Source organism: Vicia villosa, linkage group LG1 (genome assembly GCF_029867415.1).
Source record: "Vicia villosa cultivar HV-30 ecotype Madison, WI linkage group LG1, Vvil1.0, whole genome shotgun sequence".
Lineage (NCBI taxonomy): Eukaryota > Viridiplantae > Streptophyta > Magnoliopsida > Fabales > Fabaceae > Vicia > Vicia villosa.
Window position 1 is genome coordinate 39822292 of NC_081180.1, and position 16475 is coordinate 39838766.

At 33.0% G+C, this 16475-nt stretch overlaps 1 protein-coding gene across 1 annotated transcript; it reads right to left on the reverse strand.

Moving 5' to 3' along the window:
- Window positions 1–15290: 15290 nt before the first annotated feature.
- LOC131618199 (uncharacterized) lies at window positions 15291–16061 on the reverse strand. Its single transcript, XM_058889495.1, has 3 exons — window positions 15879–16061; window positions 15607–15774; window positions 15291–15473 (listed from the first exon to the last, which is right to left on the reverse strand). The coding sequence occupies exons 1-3, from the start codon at window positions 16059–16061 to the stop codon at window positions 15291–15293; spliced, it is 534 nt and encodes a 177-aa protein (XP_058745478.1).
- Window positions 16062–16475: the final 414 nt, after the last annotated feature.

Here is a 16475-nt window from a genome sequence, read left to right on the forward strand (position 1 = left end):
GTATTGATACATGCTTTTAATTTTTGAAAAGAGGAATAAACTTATTTGTTTGAGATTGGAAAAGTACACAAATAATTTGAATAGTCATATAAAAAAGCACTTAATACTTGCGGTCTAAGGAAGACGTTCATACATCATCACTATGTAAAATATCAAATGACATATAAGTACCGTCATGAGAATCAATACATGACAATTTTACATGTCTACCAAGAGGACAAGAGTGAACAATATGAATTGATAGGTTTAGTTCTAGAACATTCAATCAATTTATTTTTAACGAGGATGTCTAAAACGGATGCTCCCGAGTTACCTAAACTGTCATGCCAAAGGAAAGACGACAAAGCTGCAAAAGCTACGCAAAATCAATTGGCAAGAGGTCATGCCAGGCAATGCAAGAGAAGCCATTGATAAGATAGTGAAAATAGTGAATATTTTTGGCATGGGGATAGTGTTGAATGCAGTATAGGGCAAGCAACAAAAGAAAGATTTGGAAATATTGATCCGGGAATTATCGTCCACAGAGATGGAGAGATGCCATTCAATAGTTTCTATGGTTTCGAGCTTGGGTTTGAATGAGCAAAAAGTAAACAAAAATATAGACAGGAAAAGAATAAACACATTCTTAGAAGAGAAATAACTTATCAGGAATGTAAATATATTCACTCTTCACAAACATACACTTACCAACCCGTTATACTCAACCTACGATACTCATCTATGTCATCACGTATCTCTCACATAAGCGTCCATCTCTGGAGCACAAACGAGATCATCTCACAACTAAGGTTATCTCTAACGCGAAGTCGCGAGAACATCCGTATTCTCGCGTCGGCGATCTCTCGCGCGCCGCTCAAACACGAAAGCATTACGTACAGATACAAACGGTGAATGCTAGCTCTAAATCTATCTCTAGAGTTCAGAACCAACAGATTATCATCCTAGATAAGGATTTAAGAAGTTTATCTCTAAAGCACCCTAAATCCCCAGCATAGAGCAAAAATCCAGGATAATATCAACACAGATTTGTAAAGCAAGTTAAACATAACATTATAATCGGTAAATATACATAAGATTCGAGTAACTATACAAACAAACCCAACACAAAAGAAATACACAGAGAATAGAGAAGATAAACCAAACATCTCGCGGGTTGTCAGCTCCGGTTGATGAGAAATCCACCTCCGATCTTCCAAGTGCATGACCCGGTGTTGTTTTCTAAGCTAATCCTACTCTAAGAAGGAAAATGATGGAGTTGGAACTAAAACTTTCCCAAAACCATAACCCTAAAATGGTTCAAATGAAAGAATATAAACATAATTTCTGCTACGGCCGCTTAGCGGCCAAATCTCGCTTAGCGGACTACACGTATTACAAAAATATCAAGAACAGTAAACAGGGCTCCGCTTAGCGGCCAGAGCTGCCGCTTAGCGGCCAGAAAAATTTGGTTCTCCCCTGGGAAGCGCGCTTACACGCCGCTCAGCGGCGCTCTCTGCACAAAACTTGCTTATTTGATCCAAAATCGCGCAATCGGAGCCGTGCCTTCGACACTTTATTCCTCGAGGCTCCAATAAGCATGAATACCTATAAAAACAAAGGAAAAACTATTAAACGGTATATAAAACATATGAAAACTAAATAATGTGAATATATACACAAAAGTGGGGATTTTATTACAAAAACGGAATGAATAGAATCGATAAGTGCCACAATTATATACTCAAAATAACAACATTTTGGCACTTATCAGATAGCCATTCTGCCCATTTCGTCAAGATAAACTTGTTATTGCTGGTGGTGTGAGCTCATATCTATTTAGTGTGACCCCGTTTAAAAATTCTTCATAGAAAATCAAATGGATCCAATTATAGTAACTTAGTTATCTGTAGTAAATTTAGAAACACAATCAAAATATTTAATTAGGTTTGGGGCATGCAAACACTTTTTAACACCAATGGAGAATGAGAGAAATTTAATTTAGTACTATCAAAACCTTGAATTGAAATAGAATGATCATTTCCAACAATTATCAGTTTTGTTTGCTCCAATTAAAATAAGATGAGAGGTTATCTTGCGTGGAAGTCATATGAGATATTGCTCCGTTGTTCATGTACCACGAAGGTTTGGACTGAGCGAGGTTGAGAGTATGAAGAGCTATGAAGCACCGACACCTCTGAAATCAGGCGTGTCCGTGTCCGTATCGATGCCGGACACCTGCACCGACACTTGCAATTACATTTAATTTATTCATTTTTTCAAATTATTAACGGTGTCGCCGTGTCAGTGTCGGGGTAGTTTTAGAAGTGTCTGTGCTTCATAGATGAAGAGTTGTTTTTATGTCGGTTGGACGGGACATGATGCCATTGTTATCCATGACCTCCCCCACCGGAATGGTAGTAGCCGCCACTGCCTGAACCGTTGGCGTCGCTCCTGCCGCCTTTGTCGTTGATCCAACTAGCTCTTAAAAGTTGATATATCAATAACTCATAACTCATACTAGTAGTTTACTGCCTTAAAGGAGCCCAACCCATTTTTTATTCGGTAGAATCTCTCCATCAATGACTTGAACTGCATTCATTGATCATATTTATTTTAGTCTCAATATCCTTATAAAAATTTAAAAACATGCTCATAAATTACTGGAAGTTCATATTGATAGTAATTTTTATCAAAATTGAGGTCTGAAAGCGAATTAACTATTTTCAGTTTCACATCAATAATAATATTTGTTCATATCTGACATAAGTAAATTCAATTTTTATACTACTCTGTACCATAAAATTAAAGATCAATTATACCAAAAAAAGGAAGAAAAAAAGTAAATGGAAGATCTTGGTAGGGGCCATGTCTGAAGTGGTAGCCCACTCCAAGGACATAAAACTTGTGTGAAGAAGTTATTTCACATAAAATGACCAAAATACCCATCAATTAGGTAAAATTAATTATTTAAATTAGGTTTTTTTAGCACTTAGTAGTTAAACCAAATGCACCAAAATACAAAGGTAAAACACCATAATGGAAGGTTTCTAATTTCTATACCAAACAACACTTTTCATACAAAATTTATTTTATTTCTCAAACTAAATTCCCTTTTTCTAACATGAAAATTTTAGTAATTCTTTTTGAGTATCTCTAAAGCATTTCTGGTGAGAACTTCCCTCCTAACACATGGACCATTATTACTTGTATCAAGCAACTCATGCACCTTTTAGCAACACATTCTTTATATGTTGTTACCAAAAAAAAAAAAAAAGGTTCTGTTTTACAAGTATATGGGATCACATTTTCCACCATCAATTATATAATTATTTTTTAATTAATTGAACTTTTTAAAAAAAGTAAAGGTATAAGTTCCAACTGCTAGAAAACACTAGCTTGTGATTTGATTAAAGTAATTGTCATGCAAATTATAACAAATTATAGTATTTGCATCTATCTAATCACCCACCAAAGAAAAGGAAAGTGTTACTTTCTAACCATTTTAAGAACTTCAACCACTGATATTTCAGCTACATCTAAACTATGACTAATAGAAACTTGAAACCTTAGTAGAGTGGCTAACATATCTATTACATCTTAACCTAACGTTTAGTTATAGTTTTTTATTTTGGTCCCTTATGATAATTACATCAAAAGGTATCTCAAAAAAGAAGCTAATTAAATTTAAAACCCTTAATAAATGTTGATAATAATGGGAAAAATTTATGGTAAAGAGAGGGTGCATGACAGCAATTATACTATGAATCTAGATATATGATATGATTAAAAATAATAATAATTAAAAGCTAGATAGAGCTTGTTAAAGAGATGAATATAAATTATAATGTGTAAACACTTAAAGCACGTGTAAGGGTAATTAATCTCTATTATCTGCCACCGACAGGGTTAGGGAACTTAATCACGGATTAGATTGGTAGCATTTGAAATGATAATTAAGCAAAGCATAAACCTTAAGGAAAGTATCTTATGCTTAATACATTATAGAGTAGAACACAATACTAATAATGAGTGTTCATATTATTTTTATTTATTTTTCTTGTTTTTATGGTTGTGTATATTTGTGTTAAATTTGGATAGGTGACAATCTTACCTCTCAAGTGAAGCTTTTGTTCTGTATAGGGTACTCTAGTATGTACCACTTAGTATAGCTCAACCACTCACTACTATGTAAATTATATGCTCACCTTTATTCTCTTTTATTTTGGATTTGGAACTATTTGGTAGACCCCAAATTTTTAATTTGCACCTATTAGTTTTGTTACATATGTATTTGTATGCTTAAAATTATTGCACATATAGTATAAACAGCTACTAGTACCATTCATTTAGTGCATGTTTTTACTATAAAAAAGTCGAAGTCACTTAAAACTCTATGAAGCACCCATACAGATATTAGATATTGGTATGAAAACATCGATATCGATACAAAAATAAATAAATTAAATATAATTATATGTATCAGTGTTAGACACCGACAATATTAGATGTTAGACATATTTTCGATAAAAAGTGTAGGTGTTATAGAATTTGAATCTTATTAAAGTAAGAATATGAAAAGTTATCACCAATCCGACAATTAAAGTTGAATCAACATCCTTGCGACTTATAAGTCAACTTTTTATCAGCAATACAATTTTTTTGTCAGTATGGGATGTGAATAAAAGTTACAAAATGAGTTTATTAAAATGAATCTTGAGCTCTTACTAAGTTTTATTGTGAATGATTAAATCTTAAATCAATAATGAATGCGTAAAAAATTGAGTTTTTAAGTGAAGTAACTTTTATAATTAATGTCTTAGATTATGTTTGAATTGATGGAATGGAGCAGAATGAAATAGAAAAAGTTATGTTTCATCGTTTGGATTGATTAAAAAGGACGGAATAGCACGTAATAGAAAGAAATGCATTCCATCACTTTTTGTCATTTTTTACCTCCAATTTGGACGAAATTACAAAATGTTTTATTCCATCATGAAGTACTCAAACAATGGAATGACACATTTATTTCATTCATATGAACAACATATAAATGAGTAGATTCGTATATTCAATCTTGTTCCGTAAGGAAACAAAAAATATGTAATTAAGCAATGTAATAGATGAGGAACCTTATTTTGCAGGTGATATGCTTTTAATAGGGTCTATAACTTTTGATGATGACAACAAATTAAAGATGACAAATATCTTCAGAAAAGTCAAGCATAAGCGGTTAAGCAGATAAAGATGCAAACCTAAGTATTAGGGTTCGATGGACTTGACTATTCGATGATGGCAACAAAATGAAATATAACTCAAGCTTCATTTCAAGTAAACTCAAGCAAGTGTCCATAAAAGGAAGTATTTGACAAAGTCTTGAAGTACTAAAAAGCCCTACCCTAATTAATATGAGTGACTATTTTGTAAAGCATAATGGAGTTCTCGCAAAAGTACATGGTTAAAGCATACACACACACACACACTAAAATATCTTTTTGAACTGATTTTTATCAAAAAAAATATCTTGTAAATTTTCTTAAAGTTGTGCCAGATGAATTGGGAGCTGTCACAATTGTTGTGGGCAAACTTTTGACTTTTCTAATTGATTAGCATATTGACCTAATTGATTAACTCAGTTCAAAATTAAGACATCACCTTAATGATGTGCAACAACTAGATATATTTTCTTTCCTATTTTAAACGTAAAATCGACTATATTTTTAATATCTAATCGATTGTCATCAGGTGCTAATCGATTAGAAGCTCTTAAAAAGCATTAATTTTAAATTCCTTTTTGATCCAACCTCTAGCTGTTAAGTAGAGGTCCCTTCCCTCATTATAAATTATCCTGAAACGTGTTTTGACACTTCTCACTCTCTCTAAACTTTTTCTTTTACTTTCTCTCACTGATATTATATTTGAAGTGCTTATGCAAAAAAGTTATTTTGTGAGTGAAGATAAGTTGTAACTCTAGGATGGTAGAATTGAAAATTTCACCAAGGGAATCTTTTGTATACACCTTAGTTGAATATTATCTATCTAGGGATTATTTTTGGGTTAGAAGCTAAATCCGTAAAAATCTTTGGTTTGGGGATTGTGTGATCAAGCCCTAGTTTAGGTTTAAGATCAACCCATGGTAAAAATTCTTTAGGTTCTTGCTAAGCCCATGGTAAAACCAAGATTAGGTTAAAGCTTATTTCAAAGTAATAGTTTGGATAAGGTTTGGTATTAGCCCGATATTAAAATCTCCTAGGTTATTGGTTAGCTTGTGTAAAACTAAGGTTTGACGTTCGTGAGTTCAGCCCGGGGTAAGAGCTTGCTAAGGTTATTTAGAAGCTTAAGACTAACTACACACGATTCTTATGGAAAAAAGACTAACTGATTCGATCACCTGTTTGTGGAAATAGGACTTGTAACACCCCAAATCTACCCGATAAATTATACGAAAAATCAGAGTATAAATTTCAAACAAATTCATTTGAGGTATCACATATTCGTCATTCAAAAACAATTACGACTTATTTACCTTCGTATAGATACATAGCACAGGAATTTAAAATGATAATTTAATTAATCTTCGAAATCATTTTATCAAATTAAACATTTTTAACTCGCAGCGGAATTCACAAAACTTCTCTATTTTCAGTTTAATCATCATAGCATCTTCACAAATAACTTTGAGTCACAACCAAAGTAAAACATCACTAAAATTCAGCAAACATAACAAATAATAAAGCAATCGTTTATCCCCCCGAGTGCTACGTATCAGAGCGACAACCGACTCGAATAACAGCAACTAAAACTTCATAAAGATACTTCGCATCCACAGCTACACTTGAGTACCTGTCCATTTCCCATGGTAGGGAAACATCATTCAGAAAGGGTGAGATATCTACCAATATAAACAAACGCATGATAAACAATATATTAGAATTAAATCATACAAAATTATCAGTTCACAGTCACAAAAAATTATGAATCACTTCACTTCACAAAACCACCTCATGCCACTTCAAATGAGACACAACGGTGCATATGCATGTGGTACCCGGGGCTTCAGCCCCCATCGCCAATTGCCAGTTAAACTGAGGCATCAAGGCATAAGCCTTCGTCGCTACTTTGCCAATCCAGGCCGTCGCCAAAAAATGCATATGTATATGAATGCAACAATTACATACAACAAACAAAATCATCGTCACTAGGCACAAGCCTATATCGTTACTATACCATTAGATAGGGGTATTTCTCGTCACAAAACTTCCTACAACTTCACGATAGTCGACATAAAATAGCAACAACATAATCACAACTTCGCAAATACTTCACAATGAAATGACATAATTATTAATTATTACAACTCTGGCTATTAAAATTACTATATATTAGTCCCTTATATATTCATTTACTAATTCCTGCTATTTTATTTTACTAAGACTGCTTCTTGCTATTTTACACTGTCATAGGAGCCACGCCGTCAATTAACTAAACATGCTACAACTTTTAATCCTGCTACATATATAAGTTCATCAAATCAATTAAATTAATTAGAACTAATTTGACACTAAGAGAGTATTTTGTTTCTACTAACCTGCATATATATATATATATATATCAAATCCAATCAAACTAATTGATCCAATTATAATAATATATTTCTAACCAAGATCTCATAATTAATATACTGTCAGTTTACCAATTGTACAACTCTACTGATCTTTTTCCAGTCTGCTAATTCTATAACACACTATCTTATATAAATAAATAAAACTATTTTTAATTCTAATAGTCCTAATGTTATTTTACTAATATAACACATATAGTATATTAACTAAACTAATGCCTACTTAATACTTTAGAAGTCAAAGAAAACAATGCTACAGCAAACAACAAGAAAAAAAAATATAAAAAGAAACAGTGGGTGAACGCCGTCACCATGGTGTTACGATCGTAACACCTTTTCATCCTCACAGTGGTGCTGATCGGCACACTTAATTTTACGTATTCCGTTTCAATTTTTGATTTATTTATCAAATATCGTCAATAACACATCAACGCATAGAAATTAACCGTTTTGCAACATAAATCACACACAACAAACAGAGATAATTTTCTACGAATTTAATCCCACATATCATTCATCATGAGTCTGGTTATAGAGTTAGAACCCCACCCCTTACCTGGATTTATGGTCTCTCTATAATCTTTCCGGTCGAATTCCAAGTTTCTCCGCAGCTTCTAACTTTTTCCTCGTCTGTCAAATTCCGGAACTGCTTCTCTTTGCTCTTGCCTCTTTCTCCAAAACCCTATTTCTCTTGACGGCTACGTATGCTTATGTTTGCTCTCCTGATATTTTCCAAATATTACTTAAACCAATAATCTAATATTTGTTTATATTCTAATAAATCAAATAATACTAATTCTCATAACTCCTTAACGGGCCAATTAATCCACACCACCAAATTGCTATTCACCACACAACAATTCAATTCAATCCAATTCACTTAAATAAAATAGTCCCATAACTAAATAATATTATTCTCAATATTATTTCTTCAACATAACCAATCTTATTAATCTTCTGACTATCGACTAAAATCTGAACTTAACTTAATAAACCAAACACGCCTCTTAAAAATAATACCGACAAATCCAACTACTCTGATAAATTCTCAACTTCTTCTAAATCCAATAATTAATTCCTTTAATAATTTAATTAAATAATTAATTAAATTCGGGGCGTTACAACTCTCCCCCACTTAGAATATTTTCGTCCTCGAAAATCTATGCAACACAACCACTCTCAACGTCACATCCCGCTTCAGCTGCGCCCCTCTGATCACCCATCTTAATTCACCGTCCTTATCAAAGTTCCTATCAATTTATACGGTTCTCAAGCTTCAACCAAGTTTCAGATTTTCTTTAGCATCCATCACTTTGAACATCATTAAGATAGCAAGATACGTACATAACATTCAATACAATTCCGTCTAATATTAACAAGAGATTAAGGGTGATCAAGTCCTTAATTTGCCAATAGATATCCGACAATCATAATGGAGTATAACATCATTATTAACTACAACAGTGTTCCTCTAAACTTGTACTTACTAAAAGTACCATACTTCAACAATTTCCAAAATCATCCGAACACGGTAACACCAACGTTTTGCAGCTACATACTACTACACATCTTGTAATAATATCTAATCAAAATTCCTTTATGCTTTCATCAACACTTCTTATCCTTGAAATCCTATTCTTCGCATTTCCAACAACTTCAACAACTCTTATAATTACTTACTAATAATCCAAAACAAGATCTACAACAATTCGTCACTCACTCATTGTTCCTGCGTCAACAGCTTACACCATAGCTACTCAAACAGCAACTTCTTAGTCCATCAATAACACTGATCATAATAACTTTCTAAACTCCATCTTATGACAATTATCCTTAACGGTTACTTTCAGAAACATCAGGTATTTGCACCAGACTTACAGATCAACAACTGCTACACTACTCCTCATCCTTTAAGAAGTAAACATCAACAACCGTAACATAACCAAGAAGCGGCTTCTCCCCCACTTAGTTTCAAACCAACTCCTGCAACAAGAAATCTGAAAACAACAAGTACCGACAGTGTTGTACACACTAGTCGCATACTAAGGGATAAACAACAATTAGACGACTCTGGTCGGACGGACCGACCTGCTCTGATACCACTAATGTAACACCCCAAATCTACCCGATAAATTATACGAAAAATCAGAGTATAAATTTCAAACAAATTCATTTGAGGTATCACATATTCGTCATTCAAAAACAATTACGACTTATTTACCTTCGTATAGATACATAGCACAGGAATTTAAAATGATAATTTAATTAATCTTCGAAATCATTTTATCAAATTAAACATTTTTAACTCGCAGCGGAATTCACAAAACTTCTCTATTTTCAGTTTAATCATCATAGCATCTTCACAAATAACTTTGAGTCACAACCAAAGTAAAACATCACTAAAATTCAGCAAACATAACAAATAATAAAGCAATCGTTTATCCCCCCGAGTGCTACGTATCAGAGCGACAACCGACTCGAATAACAGCAACTAAAACTTCATAAAGATACTTCGCATCCACAGCTACACTTGAGTACCTGTCCATTTCCCATGGTAGGGAAACATCATTCAGAAAGGGTGAGATATCTACCAATATAAACAAACGCATGATAAACAATATATTAGAATTAAATCATACAAAATTATCAGTTCACAGTCACAAAAAATTATGAATCACTTCACTTCACAAAACCACCTCATGCCACTTCAAATGAGACACAACGGTGCATATGCATGTGGTACCCGGGGCTTCAGCCCCCATCGCCAATTGCCAGTTAAACTGAGGCATCAAGGCATAAGCCTTCGTCGCTACTTTGCCAATCCAGGCCGTCGCCAAAAAATGCATATGTATATGAATGCAACAATTACATACAACAAACAAAATCATCGTCACTAGGCACAAGCCTATATCGTTACTATACCATTAGATAGGGGTATTTCTCGTCACAAAACTTCCTACAACTTCACGATAGTCGACATAAAATAGCAACAACATAATCACAACTTCGCAAATACTTCACAATGAAATGACATAATTATTAATTATTACAACTCTGGCTATTAAAATTACTATATATTAGTCCCTTATATATTCATTTACTAATTCCTGCTATTTTATTTTACTAAGACTGCTTCTTGCTATTTTACACTGTCATAGGAGCCACGCCGTCAATTAACTAAACATGCTACAACTTTTAATCCTGCTACATATATAAGTTCATCAAATCAATTAAATTAATTAGAACTAATTTGACACTAAGAGAGTATTTTGTTTCTACTAACCTGCATATATATATATATATATATCAAATCCAATCAAACTAATTGATCCAATTATAATAATATATTTCTAACCAAGATCTCATAATTAATATACTGTCAGTTTACCAATTGTACAACTCTACTGATCTTTTTCCAGTCTGCTAATTCTATAACACACTATCTTATATAAATAAATAAAACTATTTTTAATTCTAATAGTCCTAATGTTATTTTACTAATATAACACATATAGTATATTAACTAAACTAATGCCTACTTAATACTTTAGAAGTCAAAGAAAACAATGCTACAGCAAACAACAAGAAAAAAAAATATAAAAAGAAACAGTGGGTGAACGCCGTCACCATGGTGTTACGATCGTAACACCTTTTCATCCTCACAGTGGTGCTGATCGGCACACTTAATTTTACGTATTCCGTTTCAATTTTTGATTTATTTATCAAATATCGTCAATAACACATCAACGCATAGAAATTAACCGTTTTGCAACATAAATCACACACAACAAACAGAGATAATTTTCTACGAATTTAATCCCACATATCATTCATCATGAGTCTGGTTATAGAGTTAGAACCCCACCCCTTACCTGGATTTATGGTCTCTCTATAATCTTTCCGGTCGAATTCCAAGTTTCTCCGCAGCTTCTAACTTTTTCCTCGTCTGTCAAATTCCGGAACTGCTTCTCTTTGCTCTTGCCTCTTTCTCCAAAACCCTATTTCTCTTGACGGCTACGTATGCTTATGTTTGCTCTCCTGATATTTTCCAAATATTACTTAAACCAATAATCTAATATTTGTTTATATTCTAATAAATCAAATAATACTAATTCTCATAACTCCTTAACGGGCCAATTAATCCACACCACCAAATTGCTATTCACCACACAACAATTCAATTCAATCCAATTCACTTAAATAAAATAGTCCCATAACTAAATAATATTATTCTCAATATTATTTCTTCAACATAACCAATCTTATTAATCTTCTGACTATCGACTAAAATCTGAACTTAACTTAATAAACCAAACACGCCTCTTAAAAATAATACCGACAAATCCAACTACTCTGATAAATTCTCAACTTCTTCTAAATCCAATAATTAATTCCTTTAATAATTTAATTAAATAATTAATTAAATTCGGGGCGTTACAGGACTAATCGCTTCGATTTACCATTTGAAGGAGAAGACTCAATTGTTATATTCATTATCTTATTGTTTGGTTGGAAGTCAACCAGTTTCCTTGTTTTAGGGGGTTCGTGATTATTTCCTACTAAAATCTCTCAACATTTACTGGATACTCTCAAAATTAATTATTGGGGAGAGGAATACGTCCTTTTGTTTTTGACCGAACCTATATAATTCTCGGTGTTCTTTCTCTTCCTTATACTCTTTAGTTTCTGCAATTTATATTTCGCAAATTTTTTTCCACTGCTTAATATTCAAAATATTTTTAAACTATGATTTCTATCCGCAAAGTTTTTCAAAATCACTTTTCTGAACCACACAATTCACCCGCTCCCTTATTGTATGTGAATTATGGAAGATGACTTCTGACAAGATATATTTTCAAATAATAAATGGTGAATTGTGGGAAACAAGATTCAATGCTGCATTCATCCCTACTCATCAAGTAAATGACGAAGTAGTAGATAAACATGATTCCCTTTGGATCTAAGAGGAATAAAGAAAGTTTGAGATAGATTTTAAGACTAAGAACTTTATAATAATGTCTTTAGATGATAGTAAATTTTACTATGTTTATCAATTTAATACAACCAAGGAAATGTGGGATACTTTCGAAATGACATATTGAGTTTCTCCAAGTATCGAACAAGAGAAGATGAACACACGAGGAAAAAAGGTGAATATATCAATCATGGATGTCTTTCAAAGTTTATAAATATTGGAAATTATGTTGGAAATTGTATCACTAACGAATATCTAAGAATTCAGAATTGGAAGTTTAATCCAACTCTTAAATCAAAATATGGGAGTCTTCATGGATTTCATGAAACATCAAGAAATAAGGAAATTGGAGAGAAGTTTAACGAACTAATACATACCCAGTAGTTGAACGTTCCTCGGAAGATTTAACATAAAATAAAGGACCCTCTTATTCAAAGAATGACAAAGAAGAAGATGAAGATTCTTTGATACTCGAACGGAGAAGAGGAGGATAGACATTAACCTCAAGGATAAATATGAAAGAATCATATTCCAATGAAAAAGATAAAGTAAGCTTAAAGGCATTCTACTTGGCAGATAGTATTCCAAGTATCAAACCATATTATGCACAACTATTTAGAGTGAGAGATCAATTAGTGGAAGAAAATGATAAACTGAGAGAACGTACCTTAGGTCTTAAGGAAATCAATGTTTCATTCAAGATGGAAATAACTAAGCTTAAAAAATCTAAAGAAGAATGTAAGAAGTGTGACTCTTTTATAGAAGAAGTAATTGATTTACGTGAAACCCTAAGAAATTTTACCCAAGGAAAAGAGAAGCTTGGCCTAATTTTATCAAGTCAAAGGTTTTCCATAAATAAAAATGGTCTAGGATATAAAAAGACAGAAAACCTAGGAAAGATATAAATCATAAGGAAAAGAAGCGTCCAATGTACAAGTGCACACATTGTAAAAGAATAGGACATTTAGAACCTTTTGTTTTGATAAATTGAAAAGATCTAAAGGTAACAACCTTATATTTTCTAGAACTAATGCACTTAGGCCCAAGAAGATGTGGGAATCAAGGGTGAAACCTTAGTGTTTTGCAGGTATGCTTTGCAACTTGGAGATTTGAACAGTTATTAATGAAGTTGTGCTTGGAGATTTGAACAATTATTGATGAAATTATGCAAATCAATAGTATACTTCTTAAGTATACAACATTTGTGAAGTCTCGAATCCGAGGATGAATGATAATGGAAAACAACAACCATCGTGATTAAAGAAAAGTATTTGAGAATATCTCAAAGTTTATGATCCTTAGTGAACAGTTAAATGGACATGTCTGTCGTGGACTTGTTCATTTTGTTCATACCAACTATCACATCCAACAATGTATAGAGAATGACACACCATAGTATATTTGGTGTTTCCCTCTTTAGGGACATATTTATCAAGAGTTCTTAATAAAAGATGCATACATTATTTTAAGGTGAAAATAATCGGAAAACTCTGATTAAACCCTTAAAATAATGCATTTAGTTTTGTTCATCTCTATAAATTATTTTTCTAACCCATAAGATGAGTATTTTAGTGTTTTATAGCAAAGAAATCATGATAAATGGTGGTGCAGAAAAGTGAAAAATTCAGCACAGGGCCCAACATGCACCAAGGAGGATGAATTACGTTAGCCCAATCGGTTAGCACGTCACGACAACCAATTAGAAAATCCCGGCGAGCAAATTTTCAGATCAAACTTATGCCTCAAGCAAAACAAATCCCAACATTAATGAAGATTGCATAAAATCTTGAAAAATTTGGCTAACTAATTGATTAGATCCCTAGCTAATCGATTAGCATAATTAATCTGGAAATATTTTGATCTAATTTTCTATCAACACAATATACATTAAATACTTTCTAGGAGGATGCGATTAAGTCTTCTGATGACATGCTATAAATAGGTATGCCTTTCTTCACTATTTCTTACATCTCATTCCTTCTTGCATCTTCTCTTGTGTAAGTTCTTTTTCTTGCTATAAGTATCATGATGGCTTCCTCAAGCCAAAAACCCGTAGAAACAACAAGAAACCTTTCACTTTGAGTTTGATAAACCGCAAGCAAGAAGAAAAGATGACAATTCTAGCGTGGAAAGTAATTTAACCTTGGTACTTAGAACCAAGTCTCTTGAAAAGTCATAATCCTTATCATCAAATTCTCCAAGCCTCCCTCAAAGAGCTCTTCGCCCAAATTCTTGAGAACAACAGTGAGAGGAGTGGATAGCTCAAAACTACTTTTATCCTCGATTCCCAAGCAATGTGGGTTTATTTTGGATATCTCAAAATAATTGTCCCCCAGTCGAGAGAATAAGGGATAATGTACAAGAATGTGGACTTAACCTCTCCTTTTAGCGTCAATGTTTCTGTCGATCTCAAGTCTGTGCTGGTGCACAAGGTTGAAGATGAAGATGAATAAGAGAGAATTCAAACCGAAAACGGTTACAAAGTGAATTATTCTTGTTCAAACTGAAACATAAGTTCAGTATTTATACCACTAGAAACAACTAAATGAAACTCAAATTAAATTGAAATGCAAATGTTGAAACTAAATGTGTTAATTTAGATTACACTTCAACACGATCTCTTAATCAATATTCAAGACTAAAATCAGCAACACCAATTTCATCCCTCAAGTGGATAAAGTGTTCAGTCTTAATAGATTTAGTCAGAACATCTGCAACTTACTTTTGAGTGTTAAAGTGAACAACTTCTAGCACTCCATTCTGAACTTGATTGTGCATAAAATGGAACTTCGTGTCAATGTGGTTGCTCGTTCCATGCAACATTGGATTCTTGGCAAGGCTTATAGCTGATTTTTTGTCAATCATCAACCTCACAGGATTGCTAACCTTGATCTTTATATCCTACAAAAAGTTCATAATCCAAACAACTTGACACGTAGACAAAGCACCTATAATGTACTCAACTTCACAAGTTGCTTCTTGGGACACCAAGAAATGAGACTTCCTAGATACTTGAAGAAATATCTAGAAGTACTTCTTCTGCCAAATCTATCTTCATACCATCAGAGCTTGAATAGTATATCAACTCTAAATCAGATATAACACCAAAAGGGAATAAAACTCCATACCTCAGAGTTCCCTTAATATACCTTAGTATCTTGATAGCAACTTGTAATGTGACCACTTTTGTTTGTTCATAAACCTACTCATTATTCCAACTGCATATAAAATATCAGGTCTGGTGTTACAAAGATATCTCAATGAGCCAACCAACTATTTACAAATTATAGCATATACATCACCAACCTTAACATCATAATCTAACTTGGGATTTATTTCAAGTTCATACTTTAGTTGATGCAAAATTATACCCTTCTCGGAGTAAAAATTCTCCATGCATAGAAAGTATATCATGTTTCCTAGATCATTCATCTCAAACTCATTCATTGACGCCTTCTTGAACTTGACTATCTCATCTGAACAACTCATTGTTAGCAATATGTCATCAACATAGACACACCAAAATCATATTTCTTTCAGAGGTATGTTAAACATAAACCTCATACTTCATCTCACATTTTCTCAATCCTTGAAGCTTGAAAAATGAATCAATTTTTAGATTTTAAGCTCTAGGAGCTCGTTTTAGTCCATACAAGGCTTTATGCAACCTATACACCATCCCTTCCTGATTCTTTTTCAGAAATCCAGGAGGTTATGACACATAAACTTCCTTTAGTAAAGGACCATCCTGAAATGAAGATTTCAGATCTAAATGCATTGGAGGCCAATTCCTATTTGTAGCTATAGAAATCACCAATATGGTTTTTTTCATATCTAGCTACAGGAGCAAACACTTCAAAGTAGTCGAAACCATATTACTATAAAAATCCTCTAGCTACTAAC

Coding starts and splice junctions, on each gene's coding strand:
- LOC131618199 (XM_058889495.1), bottom strand. CDS start 16,061: ATGAGTTGTTCAGATGAGATAGTCAAGTTCAAGAAGGCGTCAATGAAT. Junction 15,775..15,878: donor AGTTAGATTATGATGTTAAG/GTTGGTGATGTA, acceptor AATAATGAGTAG/GTTTATGAACAAACAAAAGT. Junction 15,474..15,606: donor AGATAGATTTGGCAGAAGAA/GTACTTCTAGAT, acceptor AACTTTTTGTAG/GATATAAAGATCAAGGTTAG.